Raw genomic sequence first — 19,655 nt, 5'->3', positions numbered from 1 at the left:
ATCCCCCGACCTCATCAGAGTCATGTCACCCCTAGGGTGTTACACCTCCAGCACACCGTCCAGAAGGTCACAGGCATTTGTGAAGAGTCATTTCCTCACCAACTGGGGTGACAGGGCACTGTAAGGGTCCGTGCCTTTCCTCCTTTTCCTCCTCTGGCCAGGCCCCAGGAACCTGGGGAGGCAGCGGCCTTCTGCTTTCCCATCCTGCCCCGGCCCTCACCCTGGAGCCACACACCCCCTTGCTGAGCCTTTCTTTGCCCCTGGGGGGTGTGCAGTGCGTTCACGAGTGGGGCTCTGAGGCACGAGCAGCTCTGGGAAAGGGGGTGCTAACTATGGCCACCACAGGCTCGTTGCATTTGTCACGCTCAGTTCTGGCCTTAATAGGCTGCCGGGCAGGTCTGCCGGCGGTGGCAAGAGAAAGCTGAAGTCTACACTGGTCTAATTGGTTGGGGAAGGAAGATAAAGTGAGTGAATGGGACGCCGCCCCAGCACCTTCACCCACCTCCCACAGGGTACCCCTGGGTCTCGCTGGAATCCTCCGGGGGCCTCGGGAGACATCACAGGGCTACTGAACCTTCCGGGGCCCTGGGGAAGTGAGGCACCTGGGCCTCAGTGTGGAAGGAGGCCAAGTGTAACCCCAAATGGCATCAGCCAGGTCTGGGAACCTCAGTCAGTTCCCGGGGCTAGGGGAAAAATGGCAGTACGGGGCATTCCAGATCAACACACTTGACTTTATTAAGCACCAATGGCGAGTCCGGCTCTGCACCGGGAACACGGAGATGAACAAGACACAGTCCCGGCCCTCGAAGGGCTTACAGTCTAGTAGGAGAGACCAACCAGCTTTTGGCTGATTACAATTCTGTGGATTAAAGTAAAACACAGTGGCGGAGGGTGGGGGGGCAGCAGGCTATCCCAGAGCACCTGACCCAGCCTGGGGCTCCAGATGGTGTTTGAGCTGGGAGTTATGCAGCTACAGAAAAACAAAAGGTATCCTAGGTGAGGGAACAGCAGAGCGAAGGCCCAGAGGCAAGAGACAGCCTCGTGCATGTGTGTGGACTGCTAAGAGTTCAGGGCGAGGAGGACACAGAGTGGGAGGCAGACTGGTGGCAGGTGGGGAGTGGGTATGGGGAATGCTGGAGAAATGCCAAGGTGGCACAGTGGGTCATCTCACAAGAGGCCCCGCCACCGCATTACCAACAAGGGAGTCCTCACTGCATTCTGGCCGAGGGCTTCGACCTGGGGGGGAGAATCCTGTCCGAAGGTGGCAGCCCTTGGTCCACGATTATTTCCCTGGTCCAGGACGCAGGTTTTGGTCATGATGGGGCATGTGTTTGGACAGGGTTCAAGCCCAGGGAATCTTCCAGTTTTGAACATTGCCCATGGCCACAGAAACAGTGCTCCTTGCCTGCACCCCCAAGAAATTTACAGCAGTTTCCCACCATCGCTTGCACGCCCCATCACGGACACCATGCTGTGCGTGGGCCCAGAGGGAGGGGCCCCAGGGAAGGTGGGGAGAGTAGCTACTGACAGGGGCTTTCTCTGCCTCAGACAGGATGCACTCCAAAGAAGGGTCGGCCCAGTGCGGGGCTCAGCCCAGCTTCAGTGCGTGTGTGTGTGTGTGTGTGTGTGTGCGTGCGCTGACGGGCTTGGGAGGACACGGGATGCATCTGTTACCTGCTTCAGCCTCGGAGGACATGGAGGCCCAGGGCCTCCTGTGTCGGCAGCGCCGGCTAGGGCGAAGGCAGGAGGCAGCGCGTGAGCAGGTAGAGGAGGCCAGCAAGGCCTGCCAGCCCCGTCAGGACCCCGAGCCTCAGGGGCAGGTACTCCAGGGAGCGCTCCAGCTCGGCGTGCAGGAGGACGACCTGGCGTTTGGTGACACTCCACTCCCCCGAGTTGTCGAGGACGTGGCGGGCCATGCGGGCCTTGTCCTTCAGGGGCAGCTGGGCCTCGATCCGGGCCTCTGCGTCCTGCCGGTTCAGGTGGTTCCGCTGCATCAGCCGCGCCAGCTGCGTGTCCCGGTCACTGAGGACGGGGCGGGAGCGTTGCTCAGGACCGCAGGCCCCAGCCTCCCTCCCATGGGCAAGTCACGGGCCGGGGGGGGGGGGAGCCCCTTCCCTCAAATCTCTTTCAGGGCAGTGGCCAGGGAGGGGGGCGACTCCCACCTCAACCCACGCTTTGTGAGGACCCCCGTAGCTCGATGGGCTTGAGAAGTCCCTCAGCATCAACAGGAAGGGGGAGGGCTGCAGCAGCTGCTCGTCGCCATCTGGGGTCTCTCTGGCTTGCCACTAGGCCCGCAGTTTCCCAGTGACAAGATGGGAAGATCTGGTCATCTGGCATCAGCTACATCCTGAGTCCCTGGATGGGTGACCTTTACTGGAAGGCTTGTGCCTGCAAGCCAGTCACTTCCTGTAGTTCCCCTGGGGCTTGGGCCTGCTGCATCCAAAACAGCTTCCCGAGCCACCACAGAGACCCCCTCTCCTTGCCTTCCCACCCCCAGCCTGGACACTGAGAGCCAAGACAGCGGCCGCTGGGCTTGATGCCACTGACACAGCAGGACGGGCCAGCCCCAGGGTGCCTCCCCTTGGAGCAAGGACTGGAGCGCTGGAGCTGGTCCTTGGGACGGGACGATGCATCACAAGCTAAGCTAAACACCACCCATCTCCCGACTGCAAAGGAAATTCAAAGACTAGGCCTTTCGCCCACTCTGATGTTACCCCCTAAGTCCTTACCCAGGAAACTTCCCGTCTTGCCTTTGGCTACACAGGACCCGCTCTAGGCTGTCCTCTGGAAGGGGGTCATCTCCAACCTCTCTCTAGTTCTGTGGCTACCTGAGCCCCTCAGAGGGAGTAAGAGGGAGCAGGCTCTGCCTCTGGGGGCTGTCTGCTTTGCCACTAGGCCTGAGCTTTCCCAGCTGTTAAGATGAGAGGATCTGATCACTACAGTTTGGTCTCCTTTTAGGTGTGGCCTAGACCAGAGGCCCTCCCGGGATGTGAAGACACACATTCCAGGGACAGACACAACCTGAACACTAGTCAATTCCAGTGCTGTTCAGAACAGAATGCTCCAGAAAATCATTTCTGGCTGGCCGATCAGAGAAGAACTTGTCGAAGGATGGTGTCTATACCAGCCTTGAAAAGTAAGTCAGACTTCTGGTTTCCTTTGTTACAGGAACACCGTCCTGTCGAGGTCATGGGGCCAATCCCTTCCTGGCTAAAAACAAGGACTGAATCTTAGGGACGCTGTGAAATCTGGGTGAACAGGGGTAGCTTAGAGCCACCTGTGAGGGCATAGCCTTCAGAAGGTGTGGCCTAGACAGGAGGACTTCCTGGAACGTGAAGGCTGAGCTCCCTGACAGCCCTTTCTGGGGCTCAGAGAGAAGCTCCTATGGTTAGTTCAAGGACTGATGCTATTTGTGGGAAGAGGATTTTTATCCAAACACTTGGCAACTGGCAAATTTCTCAAAAATGTGAATAATCCCGTTTTGGTATAATCACACTTTGGTAAATGCACCCTATTATTTCAAACGCACCGGGGATAGTCTGATAGTTACAGGAATCAAGAGAGGAGCTTTCATTTTGTACAGTGTAGATCCCTTTTATGAAAAGCAAATAATCGCCCATTCCCATGTCTCTGGCTTCTCTCTCAAGCCTGAAAGTGAGGTGTGAACAGCACCCGGGATTCTGGCAAAGCCTCCCCTGGCTGGTGAGCGGGCCTGGAGGAGTTCCTGCAGAAGAGGCCTCGTCTATGGACCCAGCGTACCTGCCAGGAGCCACGCGCTCTCTGCTCGTAGTGAACAGACCAAGCCAGAGGGAGAGCGCAAGGCAGGGCAGGCGTGGGGTCATCTGTGACTACAGATACAGCCAGTGTTCTCACCTCTGCTGGAAGACTCCCCCCACCCCCCGCCTTTTTGGATCCCTTGGTGCAAAGTTCCAATTGCATTAAGACTCCAAGGCAAAGTCTTCATGGCATGTGCTTGGCCTCCGCTGATAAGCCTTTCACAGACAGGGAACAGAGAAGCCAGAGAGGCTGCAGGTTTCCACGGGAGACACGGGCTGGGGTGGGGTGGGGGGAACTATGAGGATGCCGGAGTCCCTCCATGAGGCTCAGCGGATTCCGACCGGGCTTTCCATGGCAGCTCTCGCTGGGCAGCCGCGGGGGCCGGCAGGGTGAAGCTCGGGGCACCAGCACGCCAGGTCCTACCTCCGCTTGTGCTAGAAGCCTCCCACGCACCAGTCTCCGGAGAGCCACCCTGTGCCCAAAATACCCACAGAGCCAAGTGCCCACCTCTGTGTCTGCTGCACTTGTGGGTGGCATCCAGGAAGTTTCTGGGAGGCAGAGACACCCTGCAGCCTCATCTACTCTCTCACCCCCTGGGACTGTGACTCATTTTCTCTGACGCTTTGATCTGGCTCTGTTTGCCAAAACTGGATTCTGGTTTGCACCGTGTCCTGAGGGATTCGGAGAACACAGCTCCCTCCTTAGTCGGACTCTGACAGTTCCCTCCGGGCAACTGTCCATTCATCGGTGCTGCCAAGGGGGACCCTGGACACCACCTCAAGGAACTCCCCCCTTAAGTTTCTCTTCTGTAATTCACAAATATCAGCTCCTGCCCCAAACGCTTCATGCTAAAAGCTAAATCGAGTGAAGTAATAAATGTGGAGCTGTCTGGAAAGGTGGGAAGTGCTAGAGGAGGGGAAAGGATCCAGAGATTAACAACGTGGTAGCTCAGGGCATCTGGGCTGAAGTGCCCCCAATAGCCAGCAGGGGGAGCCCCTCCCAAGCAACTAGAGAAGCCTGGGGCCCTTCACTTCCCACACCTACTTGGGGGCATATCTGGGTCAGGCACACAAGTCCTTCCTGTAGGTTCTGGACACAGCCGCCCAAACCCCCAGTGCCTCCCGGTCGCCCCGCGGGGTAAGGGCAAAGCAACGTGGGCCATTTCTCAGGTACGCGCTTTACCGCAGGGCCAGGCCCGGCCCGCACGCACTCACCAGTACACCACGACCGTGTGCGCCATGTACTTGAGCAGCTGCTTGGTCTCAAACAGCAGGGGGATGTCCAGAATCACATAGCGGTATCCTGGGGGAGAAGCCGGAAGCCCGCGGTTCAGTTCTGCAAGCCAGCACTAAGGACCGCGTCAGGTGAGAGCTCCCTGGCGGAGGGGGAGACCCTACAAGGACGGGCATAACCTGAACGCTAGCAGTTCCGGTACCATTCTGCAGACCGTCGTTCCTACCTAGGATGACCGGGGAGGACCTTGCAGGAGGGAGGGCATCTGTACTGGCCTTGAAATGCAGGCGGGGCTTCTGAGACTTGAACATGAATGGAGGTGAGGGCCCCCAGGAGCTGTGAGGTTCTACTGCCCCGGCCATGGAGGCCTTGCACGACGGGAGGCGAAGCCGGTGAGGTGAGCAGGGCAGGTGCCAAGGGCTGGGTTCGCCTTGATCTTGAACCTAAAGGGTTGTTATTTATGAGCAAGGAAATGACACAGAGTTGAAGGAGGCTGGGGAGTTTCCAGGAGGAACTGGGCCCTTTCTGCCCTCCTTCACCCATCTTTGCTCAAAAAAAAACCCCAAAATGAAAACAAAAGTGTGGCTCCCTGCTGAAGAAGAGTCCTGCATGGCGATCTCGGCCAGCTCTTCACAAGACTCCTATGGGGGTGGGGCAATAGCCCCAGAAGGAGAGGTGGCTTCTCTGCGTTGGAGGCGGGCCTCCAGCCAAGGACTGCAGGGACGCCAGGGAGGTGGTGGGTGGTTATGACTAAGGAAACATAAGTCACTCCAGTGCGGTAAAAGGCACTGGCTGGCCCTCCCAATACCAGGCCAAGGCCAGTCAAGGGCGGTACCCTCACCCACGGTGAGAGGGCGTGCTCCTGGGCTGCCCACCCCCAAACACTACGGGCTACACACTCCTAGTTCTCTTTGGGCCAGTGTCCCCTGTGTATGTGCAAAAAGCTGGCAGGGATCCAGGAGCCGTGAGGGAAGGGGATGGGCACTGCCTCTGCTCAGAGATGCCTGCCTGGCTTGGCTGGTGTCCCACCGCAAACACTTCCAACCACAGAGCCAGACGCACACACAGGGGACAGGGTGCATGACCCAAGCCACTGGGGTGCCTGTTCCCCAGCATCTGCTGCTCGGGAAGCCCAAGAAAAACCTTCAGTTGAACGAGGGGGTTAGGAGAATGGGCTCTGATGACAGGCCTGGGTTTGCAGCACCCCCACTTTCCCATCATGTGACTTTGGGCCCCTGAACGAACCTCATCCGTGAGTGAAGGCTACCTCCCCCCAGGAGGACGGTAAGGATCCAATGAGCGAAGGCTCGTAAACCACTCCGCGCCTCACCCAGACACTCCCAAGTGCCCCATAAATGATGGTTATTATTACTACCGTTCCCTGGAAGGGAGGGGTGCCCACAATTCCAGTTCTCCCGCTCCCCTCCCAGCTCAGAACAGAAGCCAAGACCAGACCCTCTCTGGGCCTCTTATCTCCCTTTCCTGCTCCGGCCCCACCCGTCCCTGTCCCCTCACTGTCCTTTCTCCTCGGCCCCTCTCGGGAGCTCGCGGCCAGCTCCTTGGTTCAGCGGCAAAGGGCTATTCAGCTGTCACATCCCTCCTGGTTGATAAGCTCTGCAAACTATCCTGACTCTATTAAGACATCCGTCTGCCTGCACAGAGACCTCCCCGACAGCTGGTGATCTTATCTGACGTTTGATTATACCAACCTTGACAGTCGCGTTTGTTATACTCATCAGGGAAAAACTGGGACTGTGGAAGCCACAGCTGTTGTCCCCATTTTTCACCTTATCGAGCTGAAAAGAGCTTTCTGGCTTTTATTTAAGTGGTGGTGGTTGGGGAGAGGGGAGGCTGGGTGGATGACACAGCAGGAGAACTTTAGAGCGGGTGACATTATCCGCTGCTTAATTTCAGAAGGGAAGAGGCGCTGCCGCCGCCTCAAAGCCCTGCAGATGTATTCGCAACTGGCCGGGGAGCAAACACGAAAGGGCAGGACTGAAAGGCAGAAGGCTTCGCTCCTGGGTGGGGGCCAGGAGGGGTCCTCGCACAGACAGGAGAGGCAGGACAAAGGCAGAAAGAGTCCAGAGACTCTCCTTGAGGGAGGGGGGGGAGGTCTGCAGTAAGGTCCTGAGACACAGGGCAAGCTGGTCCAGCAGGCACAATGCCTGGAGCCCCCTCCCGCCCCGGCCGGAGCAGGGGAAAGGGGATGGGGGTGGGGGACGTCAACACCGTGGATGTCTATCAAGTCCTCTCTTTCCTTCTGAAGGGAGGTGCAGGCCAGAGGAAGATAGGGTGGGGAGAGGTTCCCACTCCGCATGAGAACTTGATGCGTGAGAGGATAAAATAAGGCCAGGATCACAGTGCAAAAGCCACGAGAAAACCTAGAAGGCTCCCCCATACCCTCCAGGAACAAAGTCTCAGCATTGTGACTGACGGTGGTGAGACAAGCGGCCAGGCTTCCATTCTGCCGCCCGGGCTGGCGGCCACCTATGCCAGAGGCTGGCGGGCAGATCTGCAGGGGCCCCGGGCCGGCCCCTGCCCTCTGCTCCTCCACTGGTGGCGACTGACCCCATCCTGCACCTGATCAGGTCACTCCGGCCCAAAACCGTCCTAAGAACAGGGCCGGCACCGGGGCTGTAGCTTGGGAGAACCTCCAGGAAAGGTTCTTGCCAGCTAAGCACAGACCCCGGTTTTCACTGCCCCTTCTTTCAGTCCCGGTGCACGCCAGGCTAATTCTCTCCACCGAGGCCTAAACCTGAAGGACTATCCTCCTCGTAGGAGCCCCCCCTCGCCCCCGCCCCGGCCCTGTACCTGGCCATTCTGGGCCCTCCCCAATGTCCAGTCTGCAAGCTTATTTTCCAGGCAGCCCGACCAGCACCAAAGCTGACTCTGACCACGGGTTATACCATGTGCTGATGGACAGTCACTGATGTGGACTCAGTCCCCCGAATAGCTTCTCGACGTTGGCATTGTTAGCCTTACTATGCAGAGGGAAGGCTGGCTCACTTGACAAAGGCACACAGCTAGATGCTATGAGGCCAGGACTGAAACTCAGGTCTCCAGACTCCATTCTTTGTCGGCTATTGTTACGCCCAACCCTGCTAGAAAAATCAACTTACTTCCTGGGGATCGTGGCTCAAAAGCCTCAAGTGTCTCTTCTCACTCCATTGTCAACCTCTTTAAATGCTAAGGGACATGCGGACCTTTCCTCTGGGGCTGCCACGTGGCTCTGCGTTGGGGGTGCACAAGAATAGTGTGAACTGGCCAGCCAGGCCAGCCAGCTCCCCTTCTCCCTGGCTAACCTTTGTGCAAAGGAAGAGGGCCCCGGCCCTGGAAGAAGAGGGTTCTGCCCCACCCTTGTCCCAGGCCCCGGGTTTTACCTCGGAGGAAATACTTGAAGGTCTCCTTCATCATTTCCTTGCGGATCTCCGGGTGGGTGATGGTGTTGAGCAGATGCCGCCGGTCGGGCTGGTTAAAGATCAGGTCCCCCAGGACCTTGCGGTTGATGTCACCATTCTCCAGCAAGACCTCGGTGCCGAAGGCCTCCACGATGCGCCGGTGGGCGGGGTATCCTGGCTGGACGACTGTGGCAGGAGGAGGGGCTGGGTCACTCTCTAGAGCCTCCAGCCCAGCCAGAGGCCCCCAAATGACTAGAGGCAAAATGAAGGGGGAACCCACGGGTGTCTCTTTCAGTTGGAGCAAAAACCAAATGAGACGAGGGAAAGCAGTTGAGGAAGAGAGCAGAGCACATGGAACCCCTCCAGTGGGTCATAGGGTGAGGGGAAGGAGAGGGACAAGGAAAGGGAAGGGGCGGGGAGCAGGCAATCAGACCAGGGCCGACAGGAAAGCCTTCCCCTCCTCCAAGGCCTTGAAAGGACTTAGGAAAAGGTGAGACATGATGGCAGAAAGGGGGACGGGGGAGCTGCTGCACACAGATCCACCAGCTGCCCCTCCCAACTCACCATGGCGGGCGATGACGTCAACATCAATCACCGCACAGCCCAGCTGCTGGAACACCTGGATCACCGAGCTCTTGCCCGAGGCGATGCCCCCTGTGAGGCCCACCAGAAACATCTTCCCAGGGAAGAGGAGGCCAGCGAGAATGCCGAACCAGGAGCCGGGGAATCACCAGAGTTAGGGCCCGCCTGGCTGGTTGGGATGGCCCACTCCAGGAATGTCAGAAGGACGGACCTGCCTGGGGACGACAGCAGGAGGCCTGATGAGTGTCCCTGAAGGCCAGGGGGTGGGGGTGGGGGGGTGGCACAAAGGAACAGAAGGGAGATGCAGTCTGCCCGGGCAGAGTGGAGCTCTGAGCTTGGGAAACTCTCCATCCTAAGATAGAAAAACTCTTTCAGGACGGGCCTCCAGTAGTGTTTAGAAAACATTCATAAACAAGGCAAACCAGCAGTGTATAAATTTAGCAATCAAAACGCTGAGTAAGCAGAACAAGGTCAGGTGCTGTTAAGCAGAATACTTTCTGGAGGAAGCAGTACCCGGTTGCAGGCAAATTTCAAGTAGGAAGGGGACACCTGTCCCTCTGTGGTGAACCCAAGGCCCTTGCCAGGTGCCCACAGAGCACCCCTTCCGGCCTTCACTTTGTAGTCTGGGACGCTGAGGCTCACGGGGAAGAATGTCCTGCCTGCCCAACCCCCCCGGCACCAGCACTGACTGGGCGTCTAGTCTAGACCGAGAAGAATCCTCCCTCCTCAACCAGAAGTGGCCAAGATGCGGAGCTCAGACGAAGCGGTGGCTGGGGGGCCAGGAGGCCTGAGGTTTAGAGGAGTGCGGATCTTGCCGGGGAGGACTGTGAGGCGGGGAGCACTCTGCGGGAAGGATGACAGGCTGCGGGAGGGAACTCTTGAGCTTGGCGTGGGGGTGGCGGCTCTCAGACCGAGCATAGCAGCGCAGCAGAGGTTAGGAGCCGGGGCCTCTTCAGGCCCAGTTTCTCCACGTACGATGCTGTGTGGCCCTGGGCAAGTCGCCTGTCTCTCGGAACCTCAGTGTTCTCATCCATAAAATGGGGGTGACGGAACCTATCTCCTTAGGCTGTTTGCAGACCGAATGAGAAAATGCATCTATCTGAAGCCCTCGGGACACTGCCATTTCCACGGAGAATGTCCAGGAGGAGAAGTGAGGACGGAGACGTGGGATGGAAGGCGGGCGCCGAAGCCACACCGCACGGCACGGAGACTAAAACAGACACTCGTGAAGTAACGTCCCCATTCTTACTGCCTCAGACTATCTCACAAAAGACTTGTTTAAAGTCACGTTGCATTTTCTGTAGTGACCAAGGTTACCATGTCTGGGACTTGGCTCCCAGGCTGGGAGAAATTAAATGGAAGGCCAAGTCTCTCCCATCCCTCCCTCAGCATCAAATCACTTCTCCAGGACCTTGAAATCTGTCACGGGACTTTTTTTTTTTTTTTTTTGTAAAACGGCAGATTTACTGTCCTAATTACACTTTGCTTGAGCTTATGCCAAAATGAGTTTGCCTCCCCTGAGGACACACCAAGTGACAGGGGGAGGCAGCTGCTCGGATGTGGGTGGGTGGGTGGGACCAACCCAGAAGGTTAAATCTGCCCAGGTTTGTTCTCCCAGGGCAGCCAGGGGAGGAAAGAGGAGAATACCCACCAGAGTCATCATCCACATGGAGGGACCTAACTCAATTATTAGACCATTTGCGAAGCATTTCTCCTCAACCTCTGTGAGCCTGGGGTCGCCCCCAGGTGGTCTCCCTCCAGTTGACACAGAGAGGACTTAAGGATGAGGTTCAGTTGTCAAAAAATAATAATTGTTTTTTGTTCACTCAGCTGAAGCTTTGAAATGGAAAGTCCAGCAACAGCACTGTAACCCCAGCTCTGTCCTGCTGTCCCCCAAGCCGTGAGCTTGCCTCTCCACTGCAGACCAATCTGGAAGAATGGGAGTGGAGCCTGAGAAGAGGCGGTGGCGGACGGAAGGGGCAAGGGCCAATTCTCTAACGAGGCCCTGGCCCCTCACTGTGGAAAGCAAGCTGCTGTCACCTGGGCACCCAACTTCGCCAGACTTGGCTGAAGGGGCCCAGCGGGGCAGGTGGCCTCAGCTCCTGCCCGTTCACAGGACCAGCACCCCTCCCCCGACACACTGAGTCAGAATCTCTGGCGATGGAGCAGCTCTGCTGTGTCACAGGCTTGGAATCGACTCTAACTCTTCATTTCCAGTGAGGCGATTAAGGACCGCAGAGAGCAAGGGACTTACCCAGGGCCACAGCCATTAGTGGAGCCTGAAATGAATTCAGGGCTCCCACCTCTGAGTCTAGACTCCTGCCTTAACATACTCAGGAAATGAAAAATTAATTTATCTTTAAAAGAAAATAAGGACGGTGAATATGGCTCTACGCAAATCCATTCAGAGCCAAAGAGAAATGACTTCTAGACGGTCATATGGGTGTCTTCCCTCCGCAGAACAGGGGGTAGGTCTTATGGACAGCAACCAGAGCCCAGATGTCAATTCCAGGCTCAGCTCGGCCCCAGACTCGCGGGGTAGCTTAATGAGTATCTTCCCTTCTCCGTGCTTTGGGCGACCATCTGTGGAAACAGACCAACAGCTGCTTGGCCTCTGTCAGGAAGGCCAAGGGGATGGAGGAGCACATGTCCTGGGAGGCCGTGGGCCCCTGGCTGAAAGGGCCTGGACAGATAACAGCTGTTCCCGTCCAGCAAGCCGTGCATAACTCATCCCTCCGCTAACCACGGACTGCGCTCCTCTGGGCCTTGCAGCTCCGCCTCGGGGACCTCTCGGGGAACCAAAGGAACACTCAGGTCTTGCCTCTCAGGGGAACTGGAGGGAGACACAGTCACAAATGAAAGCAGCCAAGAACAGAGCAGCAACAGGTGAGCCAGAGTGATCACACGGGACTCACCCTGGGTCTGGGTGTGTGTGTGCGTGCACGCGTGTGTATGCATGTGTGCATGTATGTGTATGTATGCATGCGTGTGCATATGTGTATGTGCACGTATGCACGTGTGCGTGCATGCGTGTGTGCGTGCGGACCCACTCACAGTCCTGCTCCTGGACCTGCCCAAGGCGGGAGCTGCAGCTAGCAAGAGCCCACGTCCCCTCAAGGCTTAGCGAGGAGGAAACGAAGGCTGAGGTTCCGACTGCCCCTAAGACTCACCCAGCCCTGTCCGGCAGCTCCTCCCCAGGGAGACCCAGGCAGTAGTGACCACCTCTGGTAGCCTGTGCCGCGGACCCTGCTCCTGCTCCAAAGTCCTCTGCAATCTGCTCGCTTCCCCTCATTCCACCGCCATTTACACGCAGGCAGTGGGAACCTCACAGCAACTCCCAAACCGGGCCCTGATCTGAATCCCCCACGGAACTGCAGAAAAGGTACAGAAACCCAGGCTCCACCCTCCTGTCCCAGCCAGCTGGGCACCAGAACTGCTGCTAAAGTGGAAGGTTAGGAGCGCCTGGGTGGCTCAGTCGGCTAAGTGTCTGCCTTCGGCTCAGGTCATGATCCCAGGGTCCTGGGATCGAGCCCCGCATTGGGCTCCCCACTTGGCGGGGAGCCTGCTTCTCCCTCTCTCTCTGCCTGCTGCTCCCCCTTCTTGTGTGCTGTCAAATAAATAAAACCTTTAAAAAAATAATAAAAATAAAATGGAAGCTTACAGACTCTAAGTCAAGAAGCCTGGGTCCCAGTCTCTCTGCACTCAGCTATAAAACTATGGGACAGGGGTAGCCTTCCACCAGCCTGGCCAAGGGCGGTAAGTGCTCCATAAATGACAAAAAGCTGATCCCTCAAGTACCTGCCTCTGTCTGACCCTCAGTCTCCACACCTGCGAGCCCGGGGCTGATGCTAACTGGGGCTCTCTTCCTCCCTTTTGTGGTGCAGCACTTCCCAGAGCTGTCAGGAGATGTTCGCCTGGGGGACCAATGAATGATGAGACCGCTGGTGGCCCGGGAATCCTCCTCCTCAATACCAAAAGCTGTTCCCAGAGCCGGCTTGGCTGGCGGAGGAAGGATGACCCCGAGTCCCATGGTAACAGAGAAGGCGAATGCCCAGCACAAGAGAAATGGAAGCTGGATTCTGGGAAAGGATCCCAGGCCTGGCTTCGTCAGCCAAGGCGGGCCTCCAGTCCCAGGGGGGCCACCTCCAAATCCTTTCTTCTCCCTCACTCTCCCTGTCAGGGGAAAGACAGCAGGGTGTGAAGAAAAGGGTCGGGACTTGAGTCACAGAGGTGGGGTCTGCAGTCGGTGAAGTGAGGAGCGAATGCCACTGTGCTCTGTAAATGGGGGGTCCCTCTCGTTGAGCTTCCCCAAACCGCCTTTCATTGTTTACCTCTTGGGCACCAACAGCCCAGAGACTGTTCAAGGAACATTCAAGGAAGAATAGTTTTGGGGCGCCTGCCTGAATAAGTCAGTGGAGCGTGTGCGACTCTTGGTCTTGGGGTTATGAGTTTGAGCCCCACGTGGGGTGTAGAGATTACTTAAAAATAAAATCTTAAAAAAAAAATGTCTCTCTTGGAATCTTCTCTGGTGGTGTTTCTTAGGGAAAAATGAGAGTAGGCTGCTCCATAGGTCTCCAGACACAAAACCCCGCTACCACCTTGCTGTCTGTCCTAGTTCTGACCCCACTAGGCCTACCCTAAAAACCTAAGTCCCATCCCCTGCACCCAGACCTGTCCAGTGGCTTCTTAACTCCACCCTCCACCCCTTACCTGGACTTTCCCAAAATGGCCAGGGTCATGGCTTCAAGTGAACTTCTGATCATGTCACTCCCCTGCTTAAAACCTTCACTGCCTTCTTCCCTCTTCTCCTATCCTCCTGGCTTCTCACCTTCTCACAGAAGCCTCTGGGCCCCATGTAACCTACCCACCTTCGACATCTCTGCTCCCCCCCCCCCCCCCCCGCCCCGTCAAGGAACCTGGGCCATGCCTTGCATGCCTGCTTTCTGTCCCTGAATATTCAGGCTCTTTCCCACCTCAGAGCTTCCAGGTGCTATGCTGTTCCCCCTGCCACCACGCTCACTTCCTGGCTAACTTCCCTAGGTTTATTCTGCATTCATTCCTTTAGTCAATCAGGCACCAGACACTGCTCAGAGTGCCAGCCCTCTCCAAGCAAAGCCCACACTGTACTGTGGGAGGCGGGGGGTGGGGCAAGGGTGTAAATAATAAACTCAAAATATGTATGCTGATGTCAGTGGGGGATCATATCAAGAGCAATGGGGCTCACTGTCTTTTTTTTTAAGATTTTATTTATTAGAGGGGCGCCTGGGTGGCACAGCGGTTAAGCGCCTGCCTTCGGCTCAGGGCGTGATCCCGGCGTTATGGGATCGAGCCCCACATCAGGCTCTTCAGCTATGAGCCTGCTTCTTCCTCTCCCGCTCCCCCTGCTTGTGTTCCCTCTCTCGCTGGCTGTCTCTATCTCTGTCAAATAAATAAATAAAATCTTAAAAAAAAAAAAGATTTTATTTATTAGAGAGAGAGGGAGAGAGAGAGGATGTGCACAAGTGGGGGAAGGGGCAGTGGGAAAGGCAGAGAATTTGAAGCAGACACCACGCTGAGTGCAGAGCCCAACGCAGGGCTTGATCTCATGACCCCGAGATCATGACCTGAACTGAAACCAAGAGTCAGACGCTTAACCGATGGAGCCACCCAGGTGCCTCAGCGGTCGTCGTCTTAAATCAGGACCAGGGAGGTCTAAGCAAGGACCTGAAAGCAGCAAGAGGGAACATCATAGCTCCACTCAGAGCAGCCTCATCCAACCCCCACCTCAAATCAGGCCCCTGACCTCTCTCTGCACCATTCTTCTCCTTCCCTGTACCCACTGTGTTTGTGTGACTGCTTTCAATGTGTTAAATAAAACAAGCTCCATGAGATCACGAGCCATGTCGCTCGCAGCCCTTTGTCTCCGGCATCTAGCATAGTGCCCAATGTCTACCCGTCATGTACCAGGTGAGCGATACTGGTCAAGTTACTTAACCTTTCGTTGATTGGGTTTCTTCATCTGTGAAATGGAGCTAATGGCACCTACCCCGAGTGGCTGTGAAGAGTAGAAGAGATCGTACATCAAAGTGTTTCATTCTAAGTGCCTGGCACACTTCTGCCAAGCACTCACCAAGGCTCCCTGTCAGTTAGGAGAAGGGGTTTGAAAGCTCTTTACAGAATGAACAGCTGAAGGAGTCCATGACCAGGGAAGGGGAGAGAAAATACCTGGGGTCACATTCTCCTGTCAGTGGCAAGGGGGAGGCTGGAACCAACCTCCCAGCCTGCTCCCTTTTCCATGAGAACATGCTGCCTGAGGATAGTAGATCCCTCCTGGGGTGGGGAGGAAACAAACAAAACATCCCATGGGTTAAAGAGAATAAGAAACCGATACCTGAATGGCCACTCTTTCTTTCCTCCCTTGGGAGAGCTCAGGACTTAACTTGGAACCACGTTCTGTTGCTCTGCATTCCTTAATCAGCAGCCCCAACCTGCCTGTGCCGGGGTGGGGGTGGGGGCAGGTCCTGGCTCCCTCATTAGCCTGCAGCTCCCTTTCCTCCTCCTCCTCCTCCTGCAGTCTCCCAGGATTTCATACTGGGCATGCCTGACCTGCGAGACGCTTCTTCGAACAGCTTTCCAAAGGGGATGTATCCATTTTGCTCCAATGATCAATATAATCATTCATGAAAACGAGTCATTCCCTGCCTTGGGACCCAATTATTTTCTCGTGGAACCAGTGGTTGCAAAAATATATTGTTTTCCAGTTAACTAGTAAGTGCTATTTTTATCTACGGTTTCCCCACTCCTAATCTTTCATTATTGGGGAGAGGCTGCTGTTTAAAGCTCAGTGCAAGTTCTCGTCTGCTAGGCCTATTAAGTCACTACCTCCTCCAAGCTGCCAATTACCTGGAGGGAGCCACAAGAGAGGGTGTTGGCGGTTAAGTCCCTCTCCGTTTTCCTGGCCAACACCAAGGGAAGGGGAGGGAACAGGTGCTCTTCCAGAGCACTCTCCAAGCACAAACCCTCAGTCCAGGGAGCCTTTATGGGTGGGCAGGGAGGTTGTTTGCATTGGACTACTAAGCTGGTGCTTATGCAGAAGAAGGATCACAGCGAAAGCCAACTCTCAGGGGCTTCAGAGTCACAGGGGCCTCAGCTGGGATCTCAGCTCTGTCCCCTAACTAGCTGTGTGGCCTTGGGCAACTTCAGCATTGTGGGCTTATTTCCTTGCATATAAAATGTGATTAATAATGACGACTTGTGGGTTTTGTCAGGATTGAATGAGGTGACATATGTCATGGTCACCCCATCTTCCCCAACTCAGTGTGTGACACATCACAGTCACTGCAATCTACTCCACTTCTCCAAAGGGCATCTTCACCCTCTCAGTTGCTCAGGCCAAAAACTTTGGTGTCCTGGCTCCTGGCTCACAATCTTCATCCCACCCACTAGCGCCCCCTGCTGGCTGTGCTCTTGGCTACCTTCACACCCCAGGGAGACATTGCTGGGTCCTCCTACAACCGTCTTGCTCCTGGGGTACTGCAGTGGCCTCTGAGCGATTTCCTGGCTGCCACCTTTGCTCCCCAACCGTCTGCTCATGATACAGCAGCAAGTGTGAGCCTTTAAAAATGCAAGTCCAGGGGCGCCTGGGTGGCGCAGTCGTTAAGCGTCTGCCTTCGGCTCAGGGTGTGATCCCAGCATTCTGGGATCGAGCCCCACATCAGGCTCTTCTGCTGGGAGCCTGCTTCTTCCTCTCCCACTCCCCTGCTTGTGTTCCCTCTCTCACTGCTGTCTCTGTCAAATAAATAATAAAATAAAATCTTTAAAAATAAATAAATAAAAATGCAAGTCCAATCATTTCACCCTCTGCTCAAAACCCTCTAATGGTTCCTCTAGAGCACGAGCCAAGTCCTTCCAGGGTCCTACAGGGGCTTCACGATGGACGCAGTCGTCTCTGTTCCCAGCACCTCCTACCACTCTCCCCCTTGACCTCAGCCCTCCAGACACACTGGTCGCCTTGCTGCTCCTTGACTATGCCGAGCATACTCCCACCTTGGGTCTGTGGATATTATTGTTCCTTCCATATGGAAAGCTCTTCCCCCAGGGCGCTGCACAGCTTACGCCTTCCTCTGCCCAACCATCGCCCTATCAGAAACTGTCCTGAATATATAAAATAGCACCCTCACTTCACTCTCTCTCGTCTCCTCACTGTTCCACTCTTCTTCATAGCACTTACCCACTTGCCACTACCCAACGTATTACATATTCCTGTGTTCATCTATTGTAATCTGCCTCACCCCAGAATCTGGGCACTACTGTACCCAAGGTGCTGAAAACAGGGCCTGACAAATAGAAGGGCCTCAGAAACATCTGTTGAATGAATACATAAAACACAGAAAAATGTCCAGCTCATAGGTAAGCAGGAACTCAACATTAACTATTTTATTTTTATTATTTTTAAGATTTTATTTATTTGAGAGAGAGAGAGCGTGCGTGTGCAAATGAGCCGGGAGAAGGAGAAGCAGACTCCCCGCTGAGCACAGAGCCTGATTCAGGGCTCAACATGGGGCTCGATCCCAGGACCCTGAGATCATGACCTGAGCAGAAGTCAGACACTTAACTGAACTACCCAGGGGCCCCTCAAAACTATTTTAAAATAACAGCATAACTGCTTCAGAAAACCTACTATGAGAACCACAAAACCTTTTCTGCATCACTCCCACCCCTACATTTCTGGGCTGACAATATCTTGGACTCACAGATGAGGAAACTGAGGCAGAGAGTGCCTAGGAAGGCAAGGTGTCCATTAGGGAGGACACTAGAATATAAGAGTAGCTGCACGGCCTGGGTGGCTCAGTCGGTTAAGTGGCCAGTGGTTTCGGCTGGGGTCATGGTCTCAGGGTCGTGGGATGGAGCCCTGTGTATGTGTATTGTGGGGGGGGGGGCGCTCGCAGCTCAGTGCAAGAGTCTACAGAGTCTGCTTGGGGTTCTTTCCCTCTTCCTCTCCCTCCCCCACTATACCCCCACTCTCGCCCGCACTTGCATGCTCTCTAAAATAAATAAATAAAATCTTAAAAAAAAAAAAGAGTAGCTGCCCACCATTTGAGCACTGTCTATGTGCCAGGGACATCCCCCAACCCATCTGATCAGCACAATCACCCAGGGAAGTCAGTTCTTTGGTTTACGCCCATTCTAAAGGTGAAGAAATGGAAGCTAAAAGAAGTTAGACATTTGTGCGTGAGAGTTCCAGGATGCCTGGGGCATGCTTGAAGATCTTCCAAGGGGCACAAAGGCACAGTGTAGGAGGAATACATTTCCCACTCAATGCCCACCACCTCCACCAATGGGAACAGACCAGCTTTGGAACATGCCTGCATCCTCTCCCTTCCCGGGTCTCCCTTTACCCTCTCCCATCTCCCAGGTTTCAAAGAAAGGCACAACTACCCAGCCATGCCAAAATCTTACTAAGGTGCACTGTCCCTAGTGCAAAATTCCCCTGGCACCACAAAGGGGGACTTGGAAACATCAGTATTCATGCCGAGGCTGTGCCTGCCTACAGTGACCTCGTAACAAAGGCTCCTGCTGAGTCAGGTGGTTTCCAAATCTTTGCCTTCAATAAAGTTCAAGGAGGACCTAGAAGAACTGTCTGCTGGCAGGTCATTAATAATTTATTTCAATGACACATCACTGTGATTTTTTTGGCCCATAACACAGAGGGCGTACAAAGCATTGAGTAGTATTACCACAACAAAATGCCTTCAAGTCCTACGTATTTATTTACATGAACCAACTTTTTCAGCGCCACAAATAAAAGCTCTGCTCATTCTGGCAAATATACACGGCACACACATGAACTTTAAAAAGTTCCACCTAGCTTATGAACAGAAGCATTTCAAATAAAACTTACGTTTGACAGCTGATCAAAACCAGGTGTCTTGATCAACTGTATATTTTACGATAAAAACTCAATCCAAGAGAAATTGTTTAATATTATGACCACAAGACAATTTTCAAAAATGTTTTAGTTTTAATTTTTTTGTTGTTTTTGCAGAGAGGTAGGATGACAAACCAAAGGCTTTCAAGCATAAAATGTATCATATTAGAAAAAAATTCTGGGGAGGAAATTAGGTAGAAATAGAAGTTGAAGGAAGAAAAACAGCAATGTAAAATTTCAAAGGCTAAACTGGTTTGTATATATTTTTTCAAAGGATAAGGGAAATCAAATCACTATAGTATTGAGATTCCATTGCAGATTTACATGCCTGATATAACAGTTTCATTTTTAAAGTGTCTAATATTTACAATTAACCAGAAATCACATCCTTTGCAAATGTCAGAGAAAATTTTTAGCGATCTAAAAACATGCCAGTGGGGACATTTTCGAAACAAACCGAAGTTCACTGCTTGCCTGCCTTCAGTTACCAGCCCTAATCTTTTCTCCTAAGGCAAGGCACCAAGAAAGGATCTGAACCCTTGAAACATATTACTCAGGAGGACGAATTCAGACCTTGCACAAGACAGAAGAGGATCCGGTGGGAATTTACGGCCCTGCAAAGAGAAAACCACCCCAAACGGCCTGTCTCTAGCATTGCCCAAGACTTAGGTTGGCACCCCACCAAATCCATCTGATTTATTCTGGTAAAATCAGCCATTACCCTCCCCCCAACCAAAGCCCCCCCCCCCCCCCAACAC

General features: G+C 54.5%; 1 protein-coding gene across 9 annotated transcripts in view; it reads right to left on the bottom strand.

The window, feature by feature from the left end:
* Positions 1–710: 710 nt before the first annotated feature.
* The window catches only part of DCAKD (dephospho-CoA kinase domain containing), a 26,321-nt gene continuing 7,376 nt past the window's right edge, over positions 711–19,655 (bottom strand). For 2 of the 9 annotated variants that reach the window (XM_040640496.1, XM_040640497.1), the window contains exons 2-6: positions 8,973–9,205; positions 8,391–8,594; positions 5,286–5,453; positions 4,992–5,079; positions 711–2,022 (exon numbers count right to left, since the gene is read on the bottom strand). In XM_040640496.1, the coding sequence (XP_040496430.1) occupies positions 1,731–2,022; positions 4,992–5,079; positions 5,286–5,453; positions 8,391–8,594; positions 8,973–9,084 (864 nt within the window). In that variant the 5' untranslated portion in view covers positions 9,085–9,205 and the 3' untranslated portion in view covers positions 711–1,730. The other 7 variants (XR_005837364.1, XR_005837365.1, XR_005837366.1 and 4 more) reach the window with 7 other exon arrangements.

Source organism: Ursus maritimus, unplaced genomic scaffold (assembly GCF_017311325.1).
Source record: "Ursus maritimus isolate PB19 unplaced genomic scaffold, ASM1731132v1 scaffold_24, whole genome shotgun sequence".
NCBI lineage: Eukaryota > Metazoa > Chordata > Mammalia > Carnivora > Ursidae > Ursus > Ursus maritimus.
Note: the sequence above shows the minus strand (reverse complement) of the source record. Positions and strands in the feature narration are given on the sequence as shown.